This window comes from Protobothrops mucrosquamatus, unplaced genomic scaffold, assembly GCF_001527695.2.
Source record: "Protobothrops mucrosquamatus isolate PMUCROS unplaced genomic scaffold, P.Mucros_1.0 scaffold1088, whole genome shotgun sequence".
Taxonomy (NCBI): domain Eukaryota; kingdom Metazoa; phylum Chordata; class Lepidosauria; order Squamata; family Viperidae; genus Protobothrops; species Protobothrops mucrosquamatus.
In genome coordinates this window covers 201,356-229,224 of record NW_015387314.1, presented here as the reverse complement: position 1 = coordinate 229,224, position 27,869 = coordinate 201,356, and the positions used below count along the sequence as shown (strand labels likewise).

At 39.3% G+C, this 27,869-nt stretch overlaps 1 protein-coding gene across 1 annotated transcript in view; it reads right to left on the bottom strand.

The window, feature by feature from the left end:
- Positions 1–3,453: 3,453 nt before the first annotated feature.
- LOC107291233 (calcium-dependent secretion activator 1) overlaps positions 3,454–27,869 on the bottom strand; it is a 211,312-nt gene continuing 186,896 nt past the window's right edge. The window contains exons 20-21 of the mRNA XM_015820203.1: positions 7,852–7,956; positions 3,454–3,633 (exon numbers count right to left, since the gene is read on the bottom strand). Of these exons, the coding sequence (XP_015675689.1) occupies positions 3,454–3,633; positions 7,852–7,956 (285 nt within the window). The remainder of the gene's footprint in view (positions 3,634–7,851; positions 7,957–27,869) is intronic.

The window sequence follows — 27,869 nt, the reverse complement described above, 5'->3', positions numbered from 1 at the left end:
GATATGTTTATTAGCAAGTTAGTTAAGCATGGGTTGGATTGCATGACAATTACAGGTGCATTAGCTTATTATATCAATTAAAACTTACCACAGCATTGAAAAAAATGGACTTACAATCAGTCCGCAAAGTTCTGGCTGTTGCAGTGTCTCCTCAATGACATGATTGCAAAGTTGACATTTTGATAGCTGTTGCAACTTCCCTTGCTAGCTTCCCACAAGCAAAATCAATGGAGAAACCAGTAGGGAAGGTTGTAGGTTGACCTCATCAGTCACTTCCACTGCTTTTTCTCCTGAGGAGCCCTTTATTGTCACCCTACCGCAGTCTGTAGCACATGCCTACCCTCCTGCTGCACCCTCCTGACTCACCCACCCTCCCTAGCACCAGTGGTGGGATTCAAATATGTGAACAACTGGTTCTCTGTGTGGATGCCACTTCCGGAAGTCCATTCTGGGCATGGGCAACAAAAAGTTAGCTACCAGTTCTGCCGAAGTGGTGCGAACTGGCTGAATCCCACCACTGCCTAGCACCCACTTGTGGCACCATCCCACCCACTTCTGCAGCCCCCCCATGTATACCCAGGCAGTTCTTGGCTTCTACTGTTTGGATGGAAGAATACTGTGGATGTCTAGGGCTACAGGCAAGATCAAAAAGATGAGGATCTTGATGATTATTTCCAGATTGAGACAATGGCTTATATATCACATGAGGTGTCCATGTTTCTATCGGGTGCTGAGCTCAGTTTGAGTACATCTTTATGCTTACCCAGCTGAATGACACCACCAAAGATGTCTTAGAAAGCTAAGCAGGGACAGAGGTCACTGGTGCTTGGATGGGAGGCTATCAGGCTTTAGGTTGGACTGGGAAGTAAAAAAAGGAAAACACTGTGCAACAAGGCACTGGCAAACCACTTCCATTTTGTTGCCAAGAAAATCATTTGAACATATCCAGTAAGTGCACAGAAACTGAGCTTCATAGGAAAGTGCATGAACTAGAGTGTTGCATTGAATGTCATGGATTTCTTGTCGTTTCTGTTTTTCTTGTTTGCATTATTTTTGGTTTTACTATTGTGGTGAGCTGCCCAGAGTTGTCTTCTACAAGGTAGGCAGCCATATAATGATGATGATGATGATGACGACAATGAAGATGGTGATATAACAAAAACAAAGCAGTTGACTGCTCAAATGGCTAGTACGAACAAACATTTCATGGCTTTTCATATTAGCCATTTGACTGAACAGTGAACTGCTTTGTTTTTGTTATATCACCATCATCATCTTCATCGTCATCATCATCTCATCATCCTCACCATCATCATCTTTTATGTTTTAGATTGCCTTGTAAGTGTCCCTGAAATATAAACGTATATATGGATATTCTCTGTAAATTAAAACACAACACATCTGTCTGAATTTCCATTAAAATAAAGTGTGAAATTCAGGTAGCCTTTAACTTACAGCCATTCATTTAGTGATCATTCGAAGTTACAATGGCACTGAAAAAAGTGATTTATGGCCATTTTTCACATTTAATGTCCCTTTGCAGCATTCCCCATGCTCACGGGATGAAAATTTGGATGGTTTGGCAGCTGTCATGTATTTGTGATGGTTGCAACATCCCAGAACCATGTGATGACTTTTTGCCCCACCTTCTGACATGCAAAGTCAACCGGGAAAGCAGATTTACTTAATAACTGTGCTACTACTTTAACAACTGCAGTGATTCACTTAACAACTAGGGCAAGAGTGGTCGTAAAATGGGACAAAACTTGCTTAACAACTGTCTCACTTAGCAACAGAAATTTTGGGGTCAATTGTGGTTGCAAGTGGAGGAATACTTGTACTCCACAACCGCAGCTGAAAATGTTTTGGCTGGTCTCTTAACCTGCTTCATGCTTAGCGAAAGGCTTCCTGTGTAATTGTTCTGCCTCATTCACAGCTTATGTTGCCTCCCATTGGTAAATTTTCCAGGTTTTCCCCTTATTGCTTCCAGGTTTTTTTTATATATATATATATAGAGAGAGAGCACAGAGAATCCATTAAGAAAGGTTGAAGAGGGCCTTCTGACTGGTAGCACTGGAGAACCATCTGTGCGAGAACATCCTCCCCAGCCAGGCTTCCGGAGTTCAGCGGTGCTTCTTTGGAAGGTGGTGGGCCTTGATGTTTGCATCTGCTTCAGACAGCAACTTGGAAAAGGAGCCCCTCAGTTCACAAACTATTTTTTTTTTGTTAAAAAAAACACCCAGGTGAAAAGAAAATTCCTTTATTCTAGAAGACAGGAGCTCTTACATGGATTCTTGTTAAATTGACTAATCTTTTTGTTTGTTTGTTTATATTTTTTTCTTCTTCTTCTTCCTAAGGCAGACATAAAAAGACTCCAGTGTTTTATTAGCAGGACATCTGAACAGTTATTTATTGAAAAGCCACAGTCCCCACACTTTTACAACTGTCGGCTTGTATAAGGCAAAAAAGCAAGATGAATCCACTATATTACACGAAAAATAAAAGCTCCTGGAAAGGATTTTGGGGGAAAACGCAAGGACATGCACGTTACTGATCCAAATACAATGTACATGACAAGATATAAAAACCATTATGAAAACAAAAGGAGATTTAAATGATGGATACAGTCTACGAAAAGAAATGGTCGTTCGTTATCATCATTGTTATTATAGCGTCCTCATTATTATAAACACATCTGTATAGTCTAAGGTTGGAATTAAAGTCCTTTTTACAAACACAGTTATTGGAACTCTGAACAAAATGTAACATTGAGAGGGGCAAGACGCTGACATAAAGCAACTGCTCAGAATCATAAGGAGGACAACGTGATCAAGGTCAGCCCAAGGTCAGCCCATTCTGTAGATGGATGACTAAGATTCCAGTGGTCAGTCACTTCTACAAAGTTAGCTGTATACTTTGGAAGAAAAATGCTCGGGTACAATAAACAGGAATAATCCCAGCTTCTGGTTTATATTTCTCCTCCCCCAAATGTACAAAATAGGTGTCTTGTAGTAGCCTTACTCTGTTTCGAAGCAGTTGGCATCCATAGAAGAGAAACAAACATATGAAAGTACTTGTTTCACTTGTCTTCACAACAATTTACCATCAATGTATATACGTACATTAATGAAACGTCATTTATACTTTAATTATCATAGGGACACACCTAGTATGTTTTCTATGCAGATTTATTTTCCATTAACTGTTTTAAACAATGGTGCTCCATATTGCTTATAAACATAGAGATATGAAATCAGGAAACTCAATGAATCGAAACAGAGATGCTAAGTCTTAAGAACCACACAGCTAAAATGGGAGTTGTATTGGTAGACTTTCCATGGGCGTTTAGAGCAGACAGAAAATTTCCTAATGTGGCTAATTGAATAACCGACTAGATTACATGCACTGGTTTCCAGGCTACATCCAGGTTGGGGGACTCTAAATTTCGGAGATCTAATCATCCTCTTCATCTTCTTCATCGCTGTCTTTCATGGTGATCCCTTGGAGTCCTCCACCTTCGCTTACTGAAGCTGTGGCTTCTTCTACAGTCAGCCGGTTTCGGACTGTGTCATAGGTTTTACTATTCAAGGTAGAATCCAGAACTCCTTGCAATCGGAAATCTCTGTATGCTTTCTAGGATGAAGAAGTTGGTGTTGTGAAAAACATGACCAAACAAACAATCAAACCAACCCAACCCAGAAATAGCAGGAATTAGATTTCATTCTTCCAAATAAGTTTCAAGCACTTTTGCTTTTAATAGGATCAGATGCTATCCTATAGTATTTATTCTCAACTTATTTCTGCAGAAATAGAGAAGTTGAAGTAAAATGATTTGATAGTGCTGGATGTCTAATTATGAATACACATTGAGACCAAGAGAAAGAGGTTTGGTTTCTTAATTTTAAACTGATGTATACTGTACAATATATTACTTTTAATATTACATCCTTAATATTAAATTAAGGAACCAAATGATTGTTCAATGATGTGCTCTTGTTCAATGATGTGCTATTGAGATACTGATAATGGGCTTGTTAAACCTTTGTAGAGTTTTGTGAAATGGGACAAAGAAAAAATGAAAAGAAATCAAGTTCCAGGAAATTATTTGAAGGGGCTAAAGATCAACATTGTTAAAAGTATAAGGAAGGAATATAAAGTTGGTTTATTTGATCAAATTTAGTAGATAGGTCTACTTTGGCTGATCAGGACTAAAGCAAAAAGGCTTTAGGGATTTGTTTATAGATAAGAAATGGGATATGGGAAGAAGAGGTCATCTGTTATATTTTAAGAGAAGGTGATAAGTTACTAAAATGGCTGATACTTGTGACGAAGATGGAAGTCATTATATATATATACACATATACTTTTTCTTTACTATATTCTTATTTTTCTCTCTTTACTATTTTTACTTTCAATTTTTTTCTTTTCTGCATGTTCTATTTTTTCTTTTTAGGCATTTATATTTTAAACATTTGTATCACTATTAAGAGACACAGGTACATCTGTAGATATGCTAGAACAAGGTATGTGTTGTATCATCATACTTTCGGTGATGAAGAGAAACCAATTGATAGTCTGCTCTTGGAAAATGAAATGAAAATTAAGTTTTGGCTGATAATCTGATTAAAGCTATATGCACAAAGCTTCATTTGCTAGAAGAGATCACAGATTGATTGTATCTGTACCCATTTTGAGAAGAATTATTTGGACTGGTAAAGCTGAACTAGCAGAGGCCTGTTCTCATGCATGCATGCTCTTAACTAGATCAGGTTGGAAGCCATTGTGATTGATGAAATAGGATAGGAGTGTCAAACTCGCAACATCACGTGACGTGTTGTGACATGGGCATGCCGGCAATGGGGTGGATACAGTTTCGCTATGATGCATCCGGCCTGTGGGCCAGCAGTTTGGCACTCCTGAAATAGGAGGTCATATGGGTGCTGTTGTACCATGTGTCTGACTTCCTTCCATGAGATAAATCTTAAAGAAGGATGTTGAGTCTTTCCTTTTCATGCATCTTTGATTTTGACAGTTATCTGAAGTTTGTATTCTACAGTAGGGGTCCCCAACCCCTGGTCCAGGAACCAGTACCGGGCCGGAGCATGCCAGTAACCGGTCCACACAAACAAGCAAAGCCCCATCTGTGGGAGGCAGGCAGCACACAAAACCATGCACCCTCCGGTCCACAGAAAAACCTTTCTCCACAGAACTGGTCCTTGGTGCCCCAAAAGTTGGGGACCTCTGTTCTACAGAATACAGTCTTCCTTCTGAAAGAGTGGGACCTGTGACAGTACCTTAAACCAGCATTATAGCAATTATTCTGACTTCTTATTGCCTAGGATTTTCTGAAAATAGTTTTCATAATGGGGGAAAAGCAACTGGAGGACTGAACAAGGTTTTTAAGAAGATCGTATTTTATGGCATAGCACAGAAAATTTCAGAATAATAATTATTCTGTAAAAATTGTGGAAACGCATATGGGAGCAGGGAAGGCTGTTCCCATGTCACACACCAAAACTGGAAATGAACCAAACAAAGAGAGGTCTAGAGTGGCAAACGTTTGTATAAAAATGTCATAGATATGGCAGGGATAGCTGCAAGGAAGGACAAAGGGCAGAGGAAGGTGTGCTATGAAATCACGACACAACTGTGTCCCTTTTATACTTGTGTCGCAATATCAAGTAGGTAAGGAGCAAAATTTGCTTCATGATGTTGTGATGCATATTTCATCACTCTGATAAAATTGTGGCTGCCTCTGAATTGTGGGGGGGAGCAATGGCTCCATCTTTCCATTTAAATAGCCCTTCCTTGAGTATTATGAGAATAAATGGGGCTGTGAACTGTCTTAGGTGTCAAAGCCATTTGTTTATCAAAATTTTGTCTAGGTTTGTGAAGTTTTTTGGTTTTGTTGGTTTCACAGAATTCAACGACATCATAAAAATACAAGTATTAGTTAAATTCACGTACTGTTTAACAATGTGTTTTGCATGTCTCTTATGCCTAGAGAAACTGTTATTTTTTTTTTAAAAAAGAGGCTATTATGTAGTCTAATAGTACAAAAGACACTTCCTGTGTTTTTCAGTGTTCCCAAGCTAACACATAATAATAATGTGCTAATACCTATTGCTTTTATTTTGAAAATTAAAAACCATGTTAGTAATTTATTCATGACTTCTTTTCTAAAGTATATAATTTTCCTCTTCTGCAAAATATATCACATGGAACCAAAAATGATCAAATATGTATTTACCTCCTCCTGAGATCTTATTATTTTATGTAAGCCACTGAGATTTCACACTGAAATAATTATCATCCATCCATCCATCCAACACATACACGCACTCGTGCACACACACACACACATACACACAGCTATATTAAGGAGATCTTCTTGTTTTGTGTATAACCCCTTTTTAAATGTTGTCAGCATCTATTGTAAGAGAAATTATTTTAATTATATGTGCTGTTCTGATATGACATGTGTTTTTAAGGATCTTTAAGTCCCTGAAAGTGAAAATCAGTAGTAAAGTTTGCTACCCAACAATTTTGGGTAGTATCTTTTGCTCCCTTTCTACATATAGAAGGGGGCAGATTAAGAGATACTTCTAGCACTGCTAGAGAAGATTATCCAGCACTTTGCGCAGAGACTCATAGTAATCGTTTATCCTCATATGGTTCCCTGCCTTTCAGTACCATCTGTCTAGGTTGGCTCCTGTTTCATTTGATCCAATGGAAGGAACTAGAGCAGTGATGGTGAACCTATGACACACGTACCAAAGCTGACCCACCATGATGCTTTGGGTGACATGGCAGCATTTATGCCAGCGTTCACCAACACCTAGCCACTATTCTTGAAAGCATGCCTTGTTCCACTGAATTTTTTGGAGACTGTGCAAAATGAGGTATGCTCTTGTCTCTGAAGTGGCAAAAATCATATGAGAAGGAGGCGTGCTTTCATGCAGGTTTTGGAGACTGCAGAGGCTGCAAAAGAGCATTTTTTGAAGCCATTTCAAGAAGGAAGGCCTTATGTGACCCAGAGCAGTGTTCGGTAGGCTGCAGGGCCCTGTCAACAGAAAGAGAACACCACTTGAAGGTTAGTAGTGAATGGAAGATCTTGGGGCGATCCCAGCATTCCCTAAGGGTCATGTGCTTTGGGGAATGGCAACAGCCAGTCTTTTTAAGTGATAGTGGGGCTGCTAGGACTGAGTCAGGAACTTGACCTCTACTTCATGTGAGCCTCAACACTGTTGCCAAATGCCACTGTTCAGAATGGCCTAAGTGGGAGGAGAAGGGAGATAGAGAATTGTTTCTTCTCTCTCTCTCTCTCTCTCTCTCTCTCTCTCTCTCTGTGTGTGTGTGTGTGTGTGTGTATGTGTGTGAGAGAGATGCCAGCAGAGTCAAGTTAATCTTTTTACAAATTTTTGACCTGCCAAGCTCAAAAGGTTTGCCACCACTGAACTAGAATAATGCTAACGTGAGAGATATTACCCTTCTGGGTAATCAGGACTCCTGCCTTGGGCAGGGGGTTGGACTAGAAGACCTCCAAGGTCCCAAACCTAGTATTAGAAATATCCCAGTGTGACTGATTTCAAAGTTGTACAGAACATGAAGAATAAATAACGCTGACGCATGGACAAATTGCTACAATTGCCTGCTATGTTTCCTCCATCTTCACTCTCTTGGATGAATATTTTGTCAATATCATTTTGACTTTTTTCAATATGGCAGATGGAGAGTAAGGTCCATATCTACAAATGGGCCTCATGCTTTGATTTCATTGGCACTTCCTCTCTGACTGAGAGCAGAATCTACTGTATTTCCAAGTAACACAACTACATTAGGCAAGCTTACCTTTACTATTCTAATAAGGGTTTTTAGTTGATAGATGTGAAGCTGAAGGTCCATGCGGTCTGTTAGCCAAGTGCAAACGATATTCATGGAGCTGGTGTACCATTGCTGCAAAACAAGCGAGAGCTCTCCAGGGACATGTCAAACAATACGAATCGTATATACTTATAAACACATTTTGATAACTATCAGGTCTTATTAGGTTTGATCTCTTCACTGTAAACAGTCAGACCCAAAATTAGAACGCACACTTAAAGACAAAAGAAACATTTGGATCATTGATGTTTAAGAATTCTCAGGATATGGCCCAATAGGTTTCAGTATCCATCCAATCTGGAATTAGGGTTCGGTTTTTTTTCCTCCTTAAAATACATTCCCAAACACTGTTTGTGCCTTTGCCTTATATGATACCATTTAAAATAACTTTGCTGTTTAACGTTGACATGCTTCAGATGAATGGAGAGGCATGGATGTTTAATACCTTCTTTAGACTGGCTGCATCTGCATTTACTGTGGTTTTTGCTTTCAAATATTTAAAGAGTAGAAGTGGGTTATAAACACACTAATCATAGCTGATTTTCATCTATTAGTTTCCCTTGTGGCTGTGCCACCTTTGAGATGGCCAAGTGGGCAGGGCAGAAAGTCACCAGTGGAAGCACACGTCCACATTTCAAGTTGCTCATGCCAAGTTTTCCAACCAGAATATCTGCTCCTACGATTCACGCAGCCATAAATAACACTTGAAGAGGTGGAAGCAACAATATCCAAAGAGGAACCACAGAAACGATTTCAGCTCGCCAAGTCCATTCTGCCCTAACCTTTTAAAATTGCAATGAAAATAAAGATGTAATAAAAATCAAGGCTGTCATAAACCTCGGTCCAAGAACTACTACCTATTTGGAATTCATGTGCTCTCTATCCCTGCTAATATTACTGTTTTTTCCCCAGCCTGGAGTCAAATCAGATTCTTGATGGCCTCTCTGGATGAGGGAACTAGGTCTCTAATTTGGAGAAGAGCAGCTGTAGGCAGCGGAAGGGAAGATCTTGTACTTGGTGTTCATATCTAGTTAACCATGCTAGATGGGTGAGAGAAAAGCAGGCATAAAAAGAGAATGCAAGGGAAGAACTTAACTTCTCTATCTACTGCTTTATCCTTCTCTCTTATATTATTATTTCAAACTCCAAATCTTTGGCATATGTGAGCTTGGCATTACTAAGACTATACTTTTAAAGGAAGTCAGGGAAGTACATAGAAGCCATTTCTATTCAAGTCACTTTTTATTAAGGTATCCCAACATATTTTCTGGCAGAGCATCTGCACCCTGGGAAAAGCTTCACCTCCCATACTTCATCTAGTGAGTCATCTGTTGAAGATAGGAAAGCAATCTTAAATCAATACTGAATAATGAGCTTGAGGTAGTTCTCTATATTAATGGAGCTGTGAATGGAAATATCTTCCCTGGCATGGATGAATGTTGAGGCAGGTCTGGTGGGGAAGTAGAGTTAGTGTTTTCTTTGTGGATGGAGGGGTGCCAAATTCTCCATGAGATCCCTGGGGCAGAGGAGGAGGGGTGTGACAGCTTACGTTGTGAGGCAATCCCCCCACTTTTCTTCTTTGTCTTGCACACCAATTCAAGAGGGTAAGTTTTTCACTCTGTAACTTACTCTAAATTGCTCAGCTCTGCCTTTTTTTTTGACCATCACAAATAAAACACTCCTTTTATCTTCAGGCTTTTGGACAGAAACTACCTCATAAATATTTATCACTTCAGTTTTGCATCTCAGGGTAATGAGGGATTGCTTGTTTAATACACGGTACTCGTTCTTTTCCACCCATGTAACCCCATCACTTTTTCAATCTCAGTGACAGCTAATGGGTTGCAATTTAGGGTTAGACATAAAGATTTTCAGGAATTTGGTGACAACTCTGTTTGCTGTTAACATTTACTTTAAATAAGTTCAGATCAATGTGCTACTCTTTTTTTCCCCAAAAAATATGTTTCTCTCTTAAACAACAATATTAGTAGTATTTATCTTACTCCCACTACCTGACACTTTTTTGTGAAAACAATTGTTCTCTGTCCAAATTAATGTATTCATGAAATAAAGCAATTAAGGCTGCAATCCTACACAGATTTAACTCAGCTCCAGTGGACACAGTGGGACTTCAGAATAATGTTAAAAGAAATAAGTTGCGCTGAAAATATGTTAAATTAAAATGTGTAGCTGGCAATGCAAGCCTAAATGTTTTTATATGGAAATAAGTTCTATTGCATAGATCTGAGTGAAGTGCATATAGTATTGTAGCTTTAATGACAAAAGTTGAATACGGAATGCACTATTATACTCCACTTAACAGTAGAAAAGCTAGTTGCTGAGTGCTATTAATGTCAATTATCAAGGTCACCATCCTTAATAGAGAGTAGCTCTCACAGAATTCAGGAAAATATCTTCATGCACATGCTTGGCATTTGTTTGCAAAGACTATTGATTTTGGGTGGATTATCTTTATTAACAAACTACATCCAACCACAGGATAATTTCCCTTTGGATACTTTGCCTCCTCTTAATTTTAAAGAGGTCAAATTTGGAGCCTTATGACCAAGGCGGTATCAATTTTTCTGCCAAGATATAAAATTATCCTTTAATAAAATTTCAACAGATTTTAATGGTCATCCTTATCAAGGAATTGCCAATCTGAAAGAAAACAGGGAATTTTGTTAGTATAAATGGTGATAGTTTATAAAGATTATTAAGCACAAACAGAAATACGTATTATTTCAACAGCCAGGAAGATAAAGCAGTAATGGTTTAATTGGTTGTTCTATTCAAAGAGGAGAATATATTTACATTTTTTTATTTGGCGATCACTTCTGGATTTTGTGTTTGTGATGAAAAGGAAAATGAAACTTTGACTTTGGTTTTGCCAATTAGATAGATTTGTTGTTATAGAAATGGCTAGTTACACACTAATGTGTAAAAGTAAAAAATTGAGGTTGTAATGTTGTTATCTTATACTTAAAAAGGGTCAGAAGTCAACGCGTTTTCTTTCTTTCCTCGTACATCATATTTCTTTCCCCCTTTCTTTTTTATTTTCTTAATTTCCTATTTTTATTTTTCTTTGTATTTTAAAAATTGATAAAACAATAAAAGTTATAACAAAAAAAGAAATTGTCAATCAAAGGAGAACATGACTTCAGAGCCATTTTTTTCTAGAATGCACATTTCAAATGGCCCAGCGATATATCAGTGTAACACATAAAAAGGATAAAAGCCAGTTTACTTCATAGAAGCTTATATGAATGAATGAAAAATAATATATTGCTTAAAGGAGATAGTATTGTCCATCAGCTTTTGTCTGAGAAGAAACACAGCACCAGTTAAGATACTGTATATCTACTGCCCTAAGTTTATAGAAAGAATTGGCAGTGAAGGCCAATATTATTTTTACTGTACTTTTCCTTCCATACTCCAGTGACATTAATTAGCACTAAACTTGGATCCAAAGCATTATCCAGGTAACACTTTTCACCTTTTATTGTACACAGCTAATATCACACTTATACTGGTATTCAGTTTGGTTCAAGGACAATGTGGACAGATTATCGCCATATTCTGGATCCTGAAAACTCCTGCATGCATTTCTCCAAGAGTTCAGGACAGTTTATAAGGGGAATATGCCTACATTTTACACCCATTCTGAAATCCAACAATGAAGGTAGGGTTAAAAAAGAATAATTGACCTAAAGTCCCTCAGTGAATTTCTATGGCAATTGGATTTAAATATAGATTTCTCCAGTCCTCGTTCCACATCTTAGCTGTTCTATTACTTTGCATCTCAGATAGGAATGGCACAAAGCAATCTGAACCACTGATTTCTTATGCTATTTATTTAGGAGAATTGTTGGAATGAAGAGGTCTAAAACTGAAAGTATACAAGTTATGCTTTTGTAATCATTTTAGAGGTGCCTTCTTTTCATTTGCCCATATATTATGACAGTACTTATAATTTTGATAAATTTTGTTAAGACTCATAAGTTTGGTTGGATGGTTAAGGCACCAGGTTAGAAACTGGGAGATTGTGAGTTCTAGTTCAGCCTTAGGTAGGAAGCCAGCTACGGGTGACTTTGGGCCAGTAACTTTCTTTCAGCCCAACCTATCTCACAGAGTTATGGTATGTTCACCATTTTGAGTTATGTATATATAAAAAAATAAAGAATGGATAACAATTACATTCTTTACTAAAATATAGGTTTCTAAAAATGGCATTTTCCCAGTTCTCAGAATAATTCACTTGTTTACCATTTCTACCTAATTAACAATGTCGCTATGGGTGCTCATGGATCCCTAATATAATTATACCGAAAATATTCTAGTTTTACCATGAGTGATTAGTTCCCTTAGAACAGCTTTTTCCTCATCGGAGGCTTCCCATTGGATTTTAGCTCACGTAATTCTCAACCAACATGAGCAGGGTTGGAAAGAATAACTTTAACAGAATGTCACACACTTTTCTTTCCAGTAATAATACACAATGGTATATGACTTTTTCAACTTATGTCATGGATGAAATTCTGAGCAGCTTTCAAAACTCATAACTTTTGTTGTTTTCATTTTTAAAAGCTGTTCTGCCTTCCCTTGTGATAATGTAAAAAAGAACTCTACTTTATCTGAACTCATTCCTTATTCTTAGCAGTGGGAGTTATTTCTATCAACAACAGCATTGAAGCTTTAAATATAGTGACAGGCCTTTCAGATTTTACACATTTTTGGTACTACCTGATCCTTCAAAGTGGTTTGAAGCTGGCGTTATAATTGCGTTCACTCCTGCCAAACTTGGAAAGCTAAGAAAAGGTAGGAAACACACCATGAACCAATCTGTGCCCCCACCAATCAATCGACTGAAGAGCGCAAAACCTGAATTTATGTCTGTGCCATGCCACCTGAGCCGTAAAATAACTTTTGGAATAATCAAAATCCCATACTCTAGAGGTCCCCAAACTTTGGGCACCAGGGACCGTTTTTTCCACAGATCGGAGACTGTGTGGTTTTGTGTGCTGCCTGCAGCCCACAGATGGGGCTTTGCTTGTTTGTGCAGACCGGTTGCTAGTATGCCATGGCCTGGTACTGGTTCACGGACCGGGTGTTGGGGACCCCTGACATACTCTATACAGAAAAAAGGGAAATCTCACTCAATACCTTTATTTAATTATTGGATTTATGGGGTTACCCAATTCAAAAGTGTGACTCTGGGTGACATTCAGCTAAAAATAAACCAATATGTCTCCAAGGAAACACTACATTATTCTCAAAGACCCCACACAATATTAAATTACACCCCCCAAGGCCTCCCCAAAAGAACCATAACAAAAGAACCATTAAAAACATACTCAATATAAAAATATAACCCAGCGACCAAACACAATAAGGAAACAATTAAAAGGAGACAATGGACCAAATGTCAGGGGAAGAAGCCAGTTCTTACCCAGTTTTCTAAAGGTGGGCAGAGTGGGGGCTGATGTATATTGGGGCAGACCATTCCAGAGCAAGGGGAGAAATCGTGATTGTTCTTTCAGTACAATTTTAGAGAGAGAGAAAAACAGATGTATGCACTTGAATGTCATTCTGTTCATCCTATACTTAATTGGCCTGCTAATTTGATTGCATAGGCCAGGGCATTTTGTCAATAGGGTATTTTGACCCAGATGCTGTCTAAAGCAGGGGTCCCCAACCCCTGGTCCATGGATCAGTACCGGGCCGCAGCATGCCACCAACCGGTCCGCACAAACAAGCAAAGCCCCATCCGCGGGATGCAGGCAGCACACAAAACCACACACTTTCTGGTCTGTGGAAAAACCTCTCTCCACGGAACTGCTCCCTGGTGCCCAAAAGGTTGGGAACCTCTGGTCTAAAGCATTGTTATGTTCATTTTTTTATAAGTAGTGAGTTACCAAGGATTGTGACCCTTTTCTTTGCCTTATTATAGGTCAGAATTGTATTTTTTTTCCTACCTTTTGGGACACATAAGTTTGTCTCCTGGAGCACAGTGGCTCATGTGATTAGGATGCTGGGCTGATGATGAGCAAGCCCGGGTTAGAGATGTGAGTGTTGCTGCAGGGTGGGTGAGCTCCTGTTATTCACTACAGTTCCTGCCAACCTAGCAGTTCGAAAGTGTGTAATTGCAAGTAGATAGACAGGTACCATTTGATGGGCACATTAACGGGCACATGAAAGGAGCTCCCAACTGGGCATCTACCGAGCAACAGTGATGTCACTGGCAAATCCTTTCAACTGGGAAGCACCTTAGGTGCTTCCGGCACGAACAAAAGCAAGTTTGTCTCCCATTCTTCTTTTGAATGCTTATAGCTGGTTTCGCCTGGCAAGTTTTAATAGAGCAGAGTCTCTTTCTTCTTGTTATTTTCATCCACTGGTTTCCTCCTCCTGTCTTCCTTATGAAGAGTTGCTTGCCCCATTTCTGCTGCACAGCTTTTCTTTGAACTGATATTTCCTTTCTTTTGTCTTTGGCCAAAATATGTCAGGTATTAGTCCAATGCTTTTACTTCTTCTTCAAGGACCGCTGTGAACTTTAATCTGCTGGAAATGTATGCTAGATTATTTTCAGATAGGAAGGCAAACATGTCACAAGCACTACCGGTCACAGACTTAGATTCCTATTTCTTTTTGTTCCCTCCTCAAGTTCTTATGGTCGCCCAATACAAACACTTAACTGAAAATTTGTCGCAGATTACGCTTTCAACTTATCTAGTAAGTGCAATATTAGGGGCAGCGCAATGGTGAATAGAGTGTGAAGGATGTGTGTATATAATGTAGGTTCTTATTTGTGGTTTTTATTTGTGTGTAGTGTGCACTGTGGACAGCACTTAATTTCGTTGTGAGTTACACAATGACAATAATTCTATTCTATTCTATTCTATTCTATTCTATTCTATTCTATTCTATTCTATTCTATTCCATTCCATTCCATTCCATTCCTGATTATTGCTTTCAGTTCAGTTGCTTAGTGAGGTCCATTTGCTGGAACTTTGTGTCTTATATTCCTCTTTCAGACTCTGCTTACTCGAAAGGACTACGCTTTAAACTTATCTAGTAAGTGCAATATTAGGGGCAGCGCAAGGGTGAATAGAGTGTGAAGGATGTGTGTATATAATGTAGGTTCTTATTTGTGGTTTTTACTTGTGTGTAGTGTGCACTGTGGACAGCACTTAATTTCATTGTGAGTTACACAATGGCAATAATTCTATTCTATTCTATTCTATTCTATTCTATTCTATTCTATTCTATTCTATTCTATTCTATTCTATTCTATTCTATTCCATTCCATTCCATTCCTGATTACTGCTTTCAGTTCAGTTGCTTAGTGAGGTCCATTTGCTGGAACTTGGTGTCTTATATTCCTCTTTCAGACTCTGCTTACTCGAAAGGAAGCAGTCTCTCAATCACCAACACCAAGCAACCAGCAGGATACAGATCTTGCAACCAGCAGCCATTCAATATATGTTTTTCCCAGCTTAGCATCACAGCTTAGCATGCCCTCTTTCAGAACACATACTGTAGTTTCTCTGATCTGTTCCCTTCTCATCCTCCTGTTGAACTCTTCTGGCAAACTCCTGTTGGCTCTCTCTGTTTGCTTACGCAGAAAACCAGCCAATCAGAACTTTCTATGAAGTGTAGACAGGATGAAAGAGGCTTTTCTGTTTAATCTACAGTCAGCTGGCAAATTCAGCACATTTAGCACAATGTGATTTTATTCTGAGATTAAGGTCTGTCTTCTTAGACTCCTTTTTTTTACTATTCGGTGAGGTGAAGGGAACACCTTCTCTTCCTTGAGAGTAAGTTACCTCAACAGGGAATGCATTTTTCTCCCAACTTAATGCTTGATGAGTTAAAAGACTGAGAGAAGAGGGCTGTTGAGGAGGGAGGGAAAGGAAGGACAAAGGGAACTCAAGAGGATAGTTGGGAATATGCAAAAGCCAAAGGAACTGCTGCTGGACCTCCCTACTCTGGCTAGTAGAACATCCCAACTCTTGAAACAGCCCCCTTCCCTGGTGGAGAATTGAATTGGTCCTTCAATCAGGATGGCCAAGTGGGAAGAAAATGAGCTGGTTTCTGTAAAGGGAAAGGACTCACTAAATTTTCAGGCATGCCTGTTAGAGCAAGAAAAGGCTATACAGGCAGTCCTTGTCTTACAACAGTTCCTTTAGTGACTATTCAAAATTACAGCAGCACTGAAAAAAGTAACATGACTGTTTTTCACACTTACGACTGTTGCAGCCTCCCCATGGCCATGTGATCAAAATTTGCATGGATGCATGGCAACTGACTCATATTTATGACAGTTGCGGTGTCCTGAGGTCAAGCAAAGTCAATGGGGAAGCCAGATTCACGTGCTGCTAATTTCATAAGTACAGTGATTTACCTAACAATCGTGACAAGAAAAATCGGACAAAATTCCCTTAACAACTGTCTTACTTAGCAATGGAAATTTTGGGCTCAGTTGTGGTCATAAGTTGAGGACTACCAGTAAACTACTTCTGCCATGTTATCTCATCACTTTCATTGGACATAACAGAATAGCATAGAATAGAGCTGGAAGGGACCTTGGAGGTCTTCTAGTCCAGCCCCCTGCTCAAGCAGGAGAACCTATGCCATCTCAGACAGGTGAATGTCTAGTCTCTTCTTAAAAACATCCAGTGATAGAGCACCCATGATTTCTGGAGGCAAGCTGTTCCATTGGTTGATTGTCCTCACTGTCAGGAAGTTTCTCGTTAATACCAGGTTGCTTCTCTCTTTGATCAGTTTCCAACCATTGTTTCTCTTCCTTCCCTCTGATGCTCTGGTGAACAAAGTGACCCCCTCTTCCTTGGGGCAGCCCCTCAGATACTGGAACACTGCTATCACGTCTCCCCTATTTCTTCTTTTCTTTAGACTAGCCAAACCCAAGTCCCATAGCCGTTCTTTGTAAGTTTTAGTCTCTAGGCCTTTGATCATCTTAGTTGCTCTTTTCTGAATTGTTTCCAAACTCTGGACATCTTTTTTTGTGATATGGTGACCAAAAGTGGCTGCAGTATTTCAGGTGTGGTCTTACTAGGGTTTTATAAAGTGGTACTAATACTTCACGTGATCTTGGATTTAATTGTTTACAAACTGAAGGTTCAAAGGAATAAAACTTTCTACTCCTTTGCTGGGTCCCAGCATTTGCAGCTGCTTGTCTGCTCCCCACTTCTCTTCCTTATGGGGTCATGGTGACATCCAAGGGCAGGCTAAAACATATAAGGAACGGTTGCTGGAATTGGGTATGTCTAGTTTAACGAAGAGAAGGACGAGAGGGGACATGATAGCAGTGTTCCAATATCTCAGGGGCTGCCACAAAGAAGAGGGAGTCAAGCTATTCTCCAAGGCACCTGAAGGCAGGACAAGAAGCAACGGGTGGAAACTAATCAAGGAGAGAAGCAACTTAGAACTAAGGAGAAACTTCCTGACAGTTAGAACAATTAACCAATGGAAAAACCTGCCTCCAGAAGCTGTGAATGCTCCAACACTGGAAGTTTTTAAGAAGAGACTGGACAGCCATTTGTCTGAGATGGTGTAGGGTTCCTGCCTGAGCAGGGGGTTGGACTTGATGACCTCCAAGGTCCCTTCCAACTTTATTATTATTATTATTATTATTATTATTATTATTATTATTATTATTATTATTATTATTATTATTATTATTATTATTATTATTATTATTATTATTTATTTGCCTTTTTTCTGTTGGTAAAAGTAGTTTTTCCAATGTCTAGACTCCTAGCTGATATTACAGTAGTTGCTATCATGCTTTGAAAAATGGCTTTGGGACAATCCTGCATATCAATTGATAAATTCAAGGCCCATTGAAAAGTTTGGGCAGATCAACAGTTAAAAACAACAACAACACCAAACCATCCATCCAAGTAACTCAAGCATGCAGAATTGTCTCTGTCTGTCTGTCTATCCGTCCACCTGTCCATCTATCCATACATCCAGGTTTACTTCACTGTGTGTGTTGTAGATGACAGAGACCAGAAAAGCCATACTGAAGATTAGTTTAAGATGCTCATTCATAATGAAACAGAATATCTCTTATATCCTAGACTAGGTAATAAAGGTTTCAAATCCCAGGTTGGTTGGGTTGATAAAGTAAAAATGAACCCAGAAATCACCAATAAAGCCACAGCTACAGAGACTGTTTGGAAACTTACTAACACCCCCCCTTCCCATCACTGTGAGATTGCTGTAGACCTCTGTTGTATGAAAGAAGCTAATGCTAGTCTATTCGCATGTAGGCAAAGACAACTGCAGATAATAGCTAGAGCCATGTGGAGACATTTTATTGCCAGAGTTAAAGCTGCATTAATCTAGCCCCTATCCCAATGGCAGATTACGTAAGGTAGTTTGGTGTATGAGGCAGAAAATCTCATAAGCAGCTCTCTGGGTAATCAAAGTACAAAAACAATACATTAAATAAGAATCAAATTGCTTCCCTCTCACGACACTCGGAATGAGCTGTGTGAGACAGTCATTCCACCTCTGGGAATGGAAGGGCAAGCTTTGTAATCCGGGAAAATCTCCAACAAATGATTTTAAACCATCCAAAAGGTTGTTTAAAAAGTACGCCAGTAATGCATGATCATCACAGCTTCTATCACAGCCCAGATCGTTTGAGTTTTGGAACGCCACTCTCACCGGCCTGTGGTTTTATTGAAGTCCTAAATGTGCCTCCGAATTTACAAGGGGAAAAAAAATATATGATATGAATAAATCTGCAAAGTAACACCCACTGATGGCAGGGCGGCACATTTTTTGAAAAGCTGTGCTGGGTTCCTGCACTCCGAGGGAGGTGGTGTCATTACACATCCACCAGAACATCTGCAAACTCCGGTTTCCTTTTCATAGATTTGAATGGAAGCCTGACCTCCTGTTCCTTGCTATGAACCTTGAGTTCACACTCACATTTTTACATGCTACAGGAAGCCAGAGCTCCCTCCAGGGGTTCTGCAAACAGAATCTCATAAGCCAGATGCAGCCCGGCTCCTTAATGCACCTGAAGGAGCTGTATTCTTCCTCGGGGGTGCCGATGGTGGGGTGGACAGAAGCGGCCCGCTCACACATTAGAAGCTTAAGGTCACTCCAGCTTTTGTAAAGAAGCGGACAAAACCAGGAATGCTTATGGGGCTGAATTGTCAGCAGGGTAGCAGAAGGATTACAAGAAACCTGTGACTCTGCCTCTTTCTGCCTTTGCTGGTAGCTTTTGTGTGTGTGTGTGTGCGTGTGTGTATGTGTATGTGTGTGTGTGAACAAGTGCCATACAACAGATTGAGGCTGGTATAAAGGCCTGGGACTGTGCAAGGAGTCCCCCGCTGGGCCTCAGCTGTGCTTGCAATTAGCAATAAGCATGAAATGATTATTGTTGTGGTGGCTGATGGCAATCTGAAGTGACAAGTTTTATGGGGGGAAGTTAAAGTAAATGTGTGTGCATGTGTGTATGTGTGTAAGACGTTGAGAGAGAGAGAGAGAGAGAGAGAGAGAGAGAGAGAGAGAGAGAGAGAGAGAGAGAGAGAGAGAGACTATCAGACTCCTTCTTGCTCACAAACCATTAAGCAAAAGCCCCAATGCAGTTTAGTCAGACCTATTTTCCGCCATTCACAAAGGTCTCACAAAAGTTGGCTGAAAGAATATTTTTCTTTCTCTTCTCCCTGCCTCGGAATGGAGATTTTCTAGGTCATGGATTCTCTGCTGCCCTATTTAGTGTCGGGGGAAAAAAAAATACCCATTTGCCTCAAATTAGCCAAAAGCTTGTAGGGAAGGGTGAGAGATTAAACATACAAAATTACTCAGCAGGCGGCTGCTCGGGTGGATTTGGGGGAAGCGAGGAGCCTTTAAAACGGACCGAAGACATTATAGACTTCTGACAAAAGAACATAGTAATCCTACCTGCTCGCTTTAACCACTGCCGTTTGCCCATTAGGATGCGCTCTAATGCCCATGAGAGCTAAACTTTGGGTGATGCTGCTCCATAACCATAGTAACTCACACCCGCGACCCTTGAGTTCAGTTCTGGGGTTTCCAACCAGAATGAATCCAGGCTGTTCAAACCTATTAAGCGTCACCGAGGTAGACTCTCTGCCCTGGGAAATTGCAGGGATGAGATGGCCTAACCCTAACCCTTCTCCCTGGCCCAGGCTGCAGAATCTCTTTTTGAAAGGCTGAGAGGGGGACTCTGTGACAGACTTTTGAATTCAAGGTGTTTTGAAGGTAAGGCATTCAGTGGAATGAAAGAACCTGGCATCCCGCTGAGGAAAGGAACAGAGGGGACATTTCTTCGTGAATGGCAGGCTTTCTGGGATGTTATAGAACAGCTCCCAATTTTGACGGATCGGTGAAATATAAATCTCAGGCACATGCATGACATATGTTTTCCCCGTAATCCATCTATTAGGCTCTCAGCGGTTGCAGATATAAATATGAAAACGGCAGATATCCATCAGGATTTCACGTTAAGATCTTGAGATCTGCTGATCTTATGTATTTCTGTCGCTGAGATTCTTGGGCACAGATGCTCAAAAAAGGGCTACAGTGAATGGACCTGAGAGCTGAAGGATTTCTCTCCTTTCTCCATTTCCATAAACCTCAACTTATTAAAGCCTCTAATTTTAAAGGTTGTCCAATGCATAATGGGGATGAAAGTATAACATAACATTCTTAATCTCTCTCTGTCTCTCTCTGTCTCTTTCTCTGTCTCTGTCTCTCTCTCTCTCTCTCTGTGTGTCTCTGTCTCTATGTCTCTATGTCTCTCTGTCTCTCTGTGTCTCTCTCTCTCTGTCTCTGTCTCTCTGTCTCTGTCTGTCTGTCTGTCTGTCTGTCTGTCTGTCTGTCTGTCTGTCTGTCTGTCTCTCTCTCTCTCTCTCTCTCTCATCTATCTACCTACCTATCATCAGGATCAGGATCATCATCAATCTATGTCCAGGAGAGAAATCACTCCCACTCCCTTAACCACCCCATCTTCCCAAACTCTGCTGAATTATTTTGCATCCCTAGATGTTTCCTGGAACCCTTAGAAACGCAGGAATATTTTATGGCCAACCAGGTTCTCAAAGGATACCTAGCCTTGCAATAAGCTAATAAACTGTCCTATGTATTACATTGATCAGATTAATTGACTGAGCACATGAAAGCAATATTTTCAGTGCTGGTATGAATAAAAATCACAGAAAGCAAATAGTGTCTTAGAAGATATATTCTCCAACTATTGGAATAGAAAAAGCAAAATCCTCTTCCACTGTAACCCTCGTAAAGCAACATCTACATCCACTATTGGTGTCTGTTAAAAGCTACAGTTATGTCTCATGCATGATGCATGTTACTTAATCATGCCATTTCCATGATAATGAATTGCCTGAATCACTTCTTCCTTCCTTCCTTCCTTCCTTCCTTCCTTCCTTCCTTCCTTCCTTCCTTCCTTCCTTCCTTCCTTCCTTCCTTCCTTCCTTCCTTNGAGAGAGAGAGAGAGAGAGAGAGAGAGAGAGAGAGAGAGAGAGAGAGAGAGACTATCAGACTCCTTCTTGCTCACAAACCATTAAGCAAAAGCCCCAGTGCAGTTTAGTCAGACCTATTTTCCGCCATTCACAAAGGTCTCACAAAAGTTGGCTGAAAGAATATTTTTCTTTCTCTTCTCCCTGCCTCGGAATGGAGATTTTCTAGGTCATGGATTCCCTGCTGCCCTATTTAGTGTCAGAAAAAAAAAATACCCATTTGCCTCAAATTAGCCAAAAGCTTGTAGGGAAGGGTGAGAGATTAAACATACAAAATTACTCAGCAGGCGGCTGCTCGGGTGGATTTGGGGGAAGCGAGGAGCCTTTAAAACGGACCGAAGACATTATAGACTTCTGACAAAAGAACATAGTAATCCTACCTGCTCGCTTTAACCACTGCCGTTTGCCCATTAGGATGCGCTCTAATGCCCATGAGAGCTAAACTTTGGGTGATGCTGCTCCATAACCATAGTAACTCACACCCGCGACCCTTGAGTTCAGTTCTGGGCCTTCCAACCAGAATGAATCCAGGCTGTTCAAACCTATTAAGCGTCACCGAGGTAGACTCTCTGCCCTGGGAAATTGCAGGGATGAGATGGCCTAACCCTAACCCTTCTCCCTGGCCCAGGCTGCAGAATCTCTTTTTGAAAGGCTGAGAGGGGGACTCTGTGACAGACTTTTGAATTCAAGGTGTTTTGAAGGTAAGGCATTCAGTGGAATGAAAGAACCTGGCATCCCGCTGAGGAAAGGAACAGAGGGGACATTTCTTCGTGAATGGCAGGCTTTCTGGGATGTTATAGAACAGCTCCCAGTTTTGACAGATCGGTGAAATATAAATCTCAGGCACATGCATGACATATGTTTTCCCCGTAATCCATCTATTAGGCTCTCAGCGGTTGCAGATATAAATATGAAAACGGCAGATATCCATCAGGATTTCACGTTAAGATCTTGAGATCTGCTGATCTTATGTATTTCTATCGCTGAGATTCTTGAGCACAGATGCTCAAAAAAGGGCTACAATGAATGGACCTGAGAGCTGAAGGATTTCTCTCCTTTCTCCATTTCCATAAACCTCAACTTATTAAAGCCTCTAATTTTAAAGGTTGTCCAATGCATAATGGGGATGAAAGTATAACATAACATTCTTAATCTCTCTCTCTCTCTCTCTCTCTGTCTGTCTCTTTCTCTGTCTCTCTCTCTGTGTGTCTCTCTGTGTCTCTGTCTCTGTGTCTCTGTTCTCTGTCTCTCTGTCTCTGTGTCTCTCTGTGTCTCTCTGTCTCTCTCTCTGTCTCTCTCTCTGTCTGTCTGTCTGTCTGTCTGTCTGTCTCTCTCTCTCTCTCTCTCTCTCTCTCTCTCTCTCTCTCTCTCTCTCTCTCTCTCATCTATCTACCTACCTATCATCAGGATCAGGATTATCATCAATCTATGTCCAGGAGAGAAATCACTCCCACTCCCTTAACCACCCCATCTTCCCAAACTCTGCTGAATTATTTTGCATCCCTAGATGTTTCCTGGAACCCTTAGAAACTCAGGAATATTTTATGGCCAACCAGGTTCTCAAAGGATACCTAGCCTTGCAATAAGCTAATAAACTGTCCTATGTATTACATTGATCAGATTAATTGACTGAGCACATGAAAGCAATATTTTCAGTGCTGGTATGAATAAAATCACAGAAAGCAAATAGTGTCTTAGAAGATATATTCTCCAACTATTGGAATAGAAAAAGCAAAATCCTCTTCCACCGTAACCCTTGTAAAGCAACATCTACATCCACTATTGGTGTCTGTTAAAAGCTACAGTTATGTCTCATGCATGATGCATGTTACTTAATCATGCCATTTCCATGATAATGAATTGCCTGAATCACTTCTTTCTTCCTTCCTTCCTTCCTTCCTTCCTTCCTTCCTTCCTTCCTTCCTTCCTTCCTTCCTTCCTTCCTTCCTTCCTTCCTTCCCTCCCTCCCTCCCTCCCTCCCTCCCATTTCTTTACCAAATTCAGAAGTTATATAGTAACATTTTAGAAGTTATATACTAAGATTTCTTTAACTGGGTAACCTCACCATAAATTATGAAAGCCTAGCAAATATATGTTTAAAATACACTTTTGAGCAATTTATCAATGCTTTCAAAGAAGATGTCCTGTCTGGTACGCACACCTGGACAGTACCCTAAATCTCATATTGATCCTTGAAAGAGTAGTGTCTTTGAAATTAATAAGCACCCAACCTCTTCACATGCTAAATACATTTATCCCCATTAATGAATTATGAAATAGCCTTCCAACTTTTTCTTGTTTGAAATATAAGAGTTTCTTATTTGAATTCATCTGAGTTTGGAACTAAAGGAATTTTAGAATCTTGGGGCAATTCCGATCACAACAAAGAGAAATAGCAACGACAAATGATCACATTCTTGTTGAGTCTAGTAAAGAAACAGCTCCAACTTAGTGTCGTTTGATTTCCTGCAACTGTCAGTCCTGATGACCTATTTTCTGTAGGGCTAAATATTTATAATTAGGCCAGAGGATATCAAAATGGCAGTTTCTGGGCATTAATTTATCCTAATTAATTTATTAATATTTATGCCATTTCTTTATGCAACTATCTTGGATGCTATATCATAACTGGCAGTACCGTTCAAGATCAAAGACAGAGATTAACAATAAGACAATCAGTTTCTGGGCATTATCTGATGCTTTCAGCAGATACACTACTGGGTCAATGAATTCATAAAATCAATATCTGAACGAAAATGACAGCCCTTTGGAGTCTCTTCCTCTTTCCACCATAGTGTCTTCAGGTTCTATGCACTTTTGCACTTTTTTTCAGTATTGGTGACAGGGAGAGAAGTTCACAATTGACAATCAAGAGAATCCTTCAAATCTGTCTTAAGAGAATGCATTTTTACTAAAGAAATGCCAATTTTGCTAACATTACATCTCTCTGCATTTTGCACCCTTTGCTTTCTACCTTTGACCCAATGCGACAACATTTTAAAGAAAAAACACCATGCATAATGTTTGCATTTCAAAAGCTGGCACTGATGTCCAAGACCTGTTTTATCTTTGGAAGGACTCACATATGTTTGAATTCTCTCAGCAAAGCCTTGCAATCAAATCAAGACGGAGTCTATTGCCTTTTCCTTTTTTCTAAAATGTGGTCTGGAGATGTGTCACTCATTTGCAGAAGACATTGTTTAACTCAGGCTTCTTATCCTAGCATATTAAAGAATATGCTGAGCACAAATTACTTTGTCTCCTGTTCTCTGCTTCTCATTCTGTGGAGTCTAAGCAGCCTGTCCAAGATGGAAAGAAGGAAATTTAATAGAATTGCTTGGTACCCATATTCTTATCTAGTTCATCTTTCCCCCCCTATTATTATCAAACAACCTTCCCATGTAGGAAGAAAAAGGTGTGTGTGAGCATCATCACAGGTGACAGTAGCTTTTCCAAATTTTATTTATTGGAAAAAGCATCTCCGTCTGAAGATTTTTTTCAGAGCTCTGGGACAAATAAAGTTCCTTGTTGCTGATTAGTACTCTTCTGACTGTAAAACTGAATGTAATTTTAGGATAATTCAAATTGCTGCTGGTCAACAAATAATTGTGGGTCACTTTTTTAGGAAAGTTTAAAGAAAAGCATTTTTCTGTTCTTCTGGACTCCTTCCTTATTAGAAAGTGTACATTTTCATGAATATTTTCTTTTTTTAAAAAAAAAAAACCCAAGTTTTTATTGTGTTCATTATCTCAACTTACTCTATTCAAGTTGCTGTCAGTAAATGACAGCTTTTGGATGCTGTTGGCATCAGTTATATCAGGAGGAATAAATGGATATCAGAATATATATATTCTTTGTGTGTGTGTGTGTGTGTGTGTATACAGAATATGTATATTCTGATATGTTACTATATATATATATATTAAATATCATACAGAATAATAACTGACAGCATCTGAATAGGTCTGTGCTATATATATTTCATAGACATGTGTAAGAAAATGTCTGGGATCTGGATTTTGTTATCTTTACAGGAATTAAAGTCAGGATAAGGATATAAGGATATGGGGAGTGGGTTTTTTTTCAGTAATGCCACTGAATTCAACAGTCCAGTAAATTGAAAGCACATTGGTATTTAGCAATCTGACAACTTCTGTTTTCTGCCAAACGTTTGGGTCAATTGTATCCCAGGCAGAATAACCTCAGAGTGTTCATAACCTTGGAAGCCACCTGCTTACTTCGCCTCTTTTATCATTCAAATGGCCTCCTTTAAAATTTGTATGTTATTATAATTATTGTTACTACCATCTACTCTATCAGTCCCTACCATATACAAGGCTCCTTTCATTTTTGCATTTGTGCTTCATAATGAATAGAACAGGGATCCACTTGCTTGTGTCAGTTGAAGGGGAAGCAGAGTGGTACAAGAGATTATTAAGATGCTCTAAATCCTCCTGGACTAGAGCTTTAAAAATAGTCTTCTCTGTCCATGGAATAAATGTAATAAAGACATTTTCTATCCCAAAGGTGATTTTTCACAAGGCAACTGGACTTTCTTGTTTTTCTTTGAAGACGTTTTGCTTCTCATCCACTTTCTACCTTTAATGAAGACACCCACCCAATTGTCTGATTACTTCTTACAACAGCATCCTGGACACGATTCCTCAAAAATAAATCTGGCTCCAAAATATCTGGACTTTTTCCCTTGGAGTGGAATATAAATGGTATATCACCCAGGGAATTTTTGTCTTGAGGGTGATCTTGGGATTCTTAAAACTCAATAACAAGGCAACAATCCATGACAAATCTAGGGCCCTTATTAAATTGCAGCAGCTCTTTTTGGCCTTTATCTTTCCAAGATAGAGAAGAGAAATTTCCACCTTTAGAATGGAAAACAAATCTTAAACAATCACTGAGAAGCTGACTTTGCTGCAGAGTCTTCTATTATTCCATTACTGTGTACGAAAAACCGGCGAATGAGTTAATGCTGTGGATACTGATCAGCAAATCTGAACAAGTAATAATAATAATAATAATAATAATAATAATAATAATAATAATAATAATAATAATAATAATAATAATAATAATAATAATAATAATAATATTAATAATAATAATAATAATATAGTTTTGGTGTGTGTGTGTGTGTGTGTGTGTGTGTGTTTTAAAAAAAAATCCAGGCTCCCTTCAACCTTTTATTCACAAGCATAAGAAATTAAACACTCGTTCTAAAGAGTGAATGAAATTGAATAAGCTACCAAGTACTTGAGTTTCACAGCAAGTGCTTGAATAGAGCAAACCTCCTATGTTGAATAGGTTGCCTTTTGGGACCAATTTGCCTCTTTTCACTCTTTAGTATTCCTTTTTTGCTGACAGATGTACAAAGGCGGAACTGCGCTGTGCGGCTTATCTACATACACCCTCAGCAGCTGTCACTTTTGTCGAGCAAGTTAATCAGCAAATGCCACCATATCCCACTTTCTATAAGGAACAACATGTTATAGACAGGAGTATCAGGAGAGAGGGAGAGGGGGAAAAGACTTTATTTTAACTTTGATTAGCTTGATTTTTTCCCCCTTATTTCTTTTCAAACCAAAGGCTCCTTTTCCTTCCATGTAACTTTTTAGTTTTTTTCCTCTTTTTCTTTTCTTTCTCCCCCCCCTTTTTTTTTTCTTTTAAAAACAGCTCAGTATCTCAAAGCCTGTTTTGGTTACCAATGAGGGTGAGGATTAAAAAAAGTTTCTAGACCTCATCAAAATATATATAAAAAAAGAAATCGCAATGACCCTTAAAGGGAAAAGGAGGAAAAAATTCTGCTTGGAGAGAGAGAGAGAAAAAAAGAGCTAAGCATCCACAGGAATAATTAAAAACAGAAGGCACCTTTCTAATGAAAGAGGAAAGCAGTTTGTGAATATTTAAAGTCCTCCCAGTTTTAAAAAAAAATGTTTTCTGCTCGGAAAGGTCTCTTTGTGCTTAGAAAGGTTTTATAACATTTACAAAAATGCACTGTAGAACAGTGGACTTCCATTGTTAATTTTTCTGATCACAAGGTAATAATAATAATAATAATAATAATAATAATAATAATAATAATAATAATAATAATAATAATAATAATAATAATAATAATGATAAAGTTGGAAGGGACCTTGGAGGTCACCTAGTCCAACCCCCTGCTCAGGCAGGAAACCCTATACCATGTTGGACAAATGGCTGTCCAGTTTCTTCTTAAAAACTTCCAGTGTTGGTGCATTCACCGCTTCTGGAGGCAGGTTGTTCCACTGGTCAATTGTTCTAACTGTCAGGAAGTTTCTCCTTAGCTCTAGGTTGCTTCTCTCCTTGGTCAGCTTCCATCCGTTGCTCCTTGTCCTGCCTTCAGGCGCTTTGGAGAATAGCTTGACTCCCTCTTCTTTGTGGCAGCCCCTGAGATATTGGAACACTGCT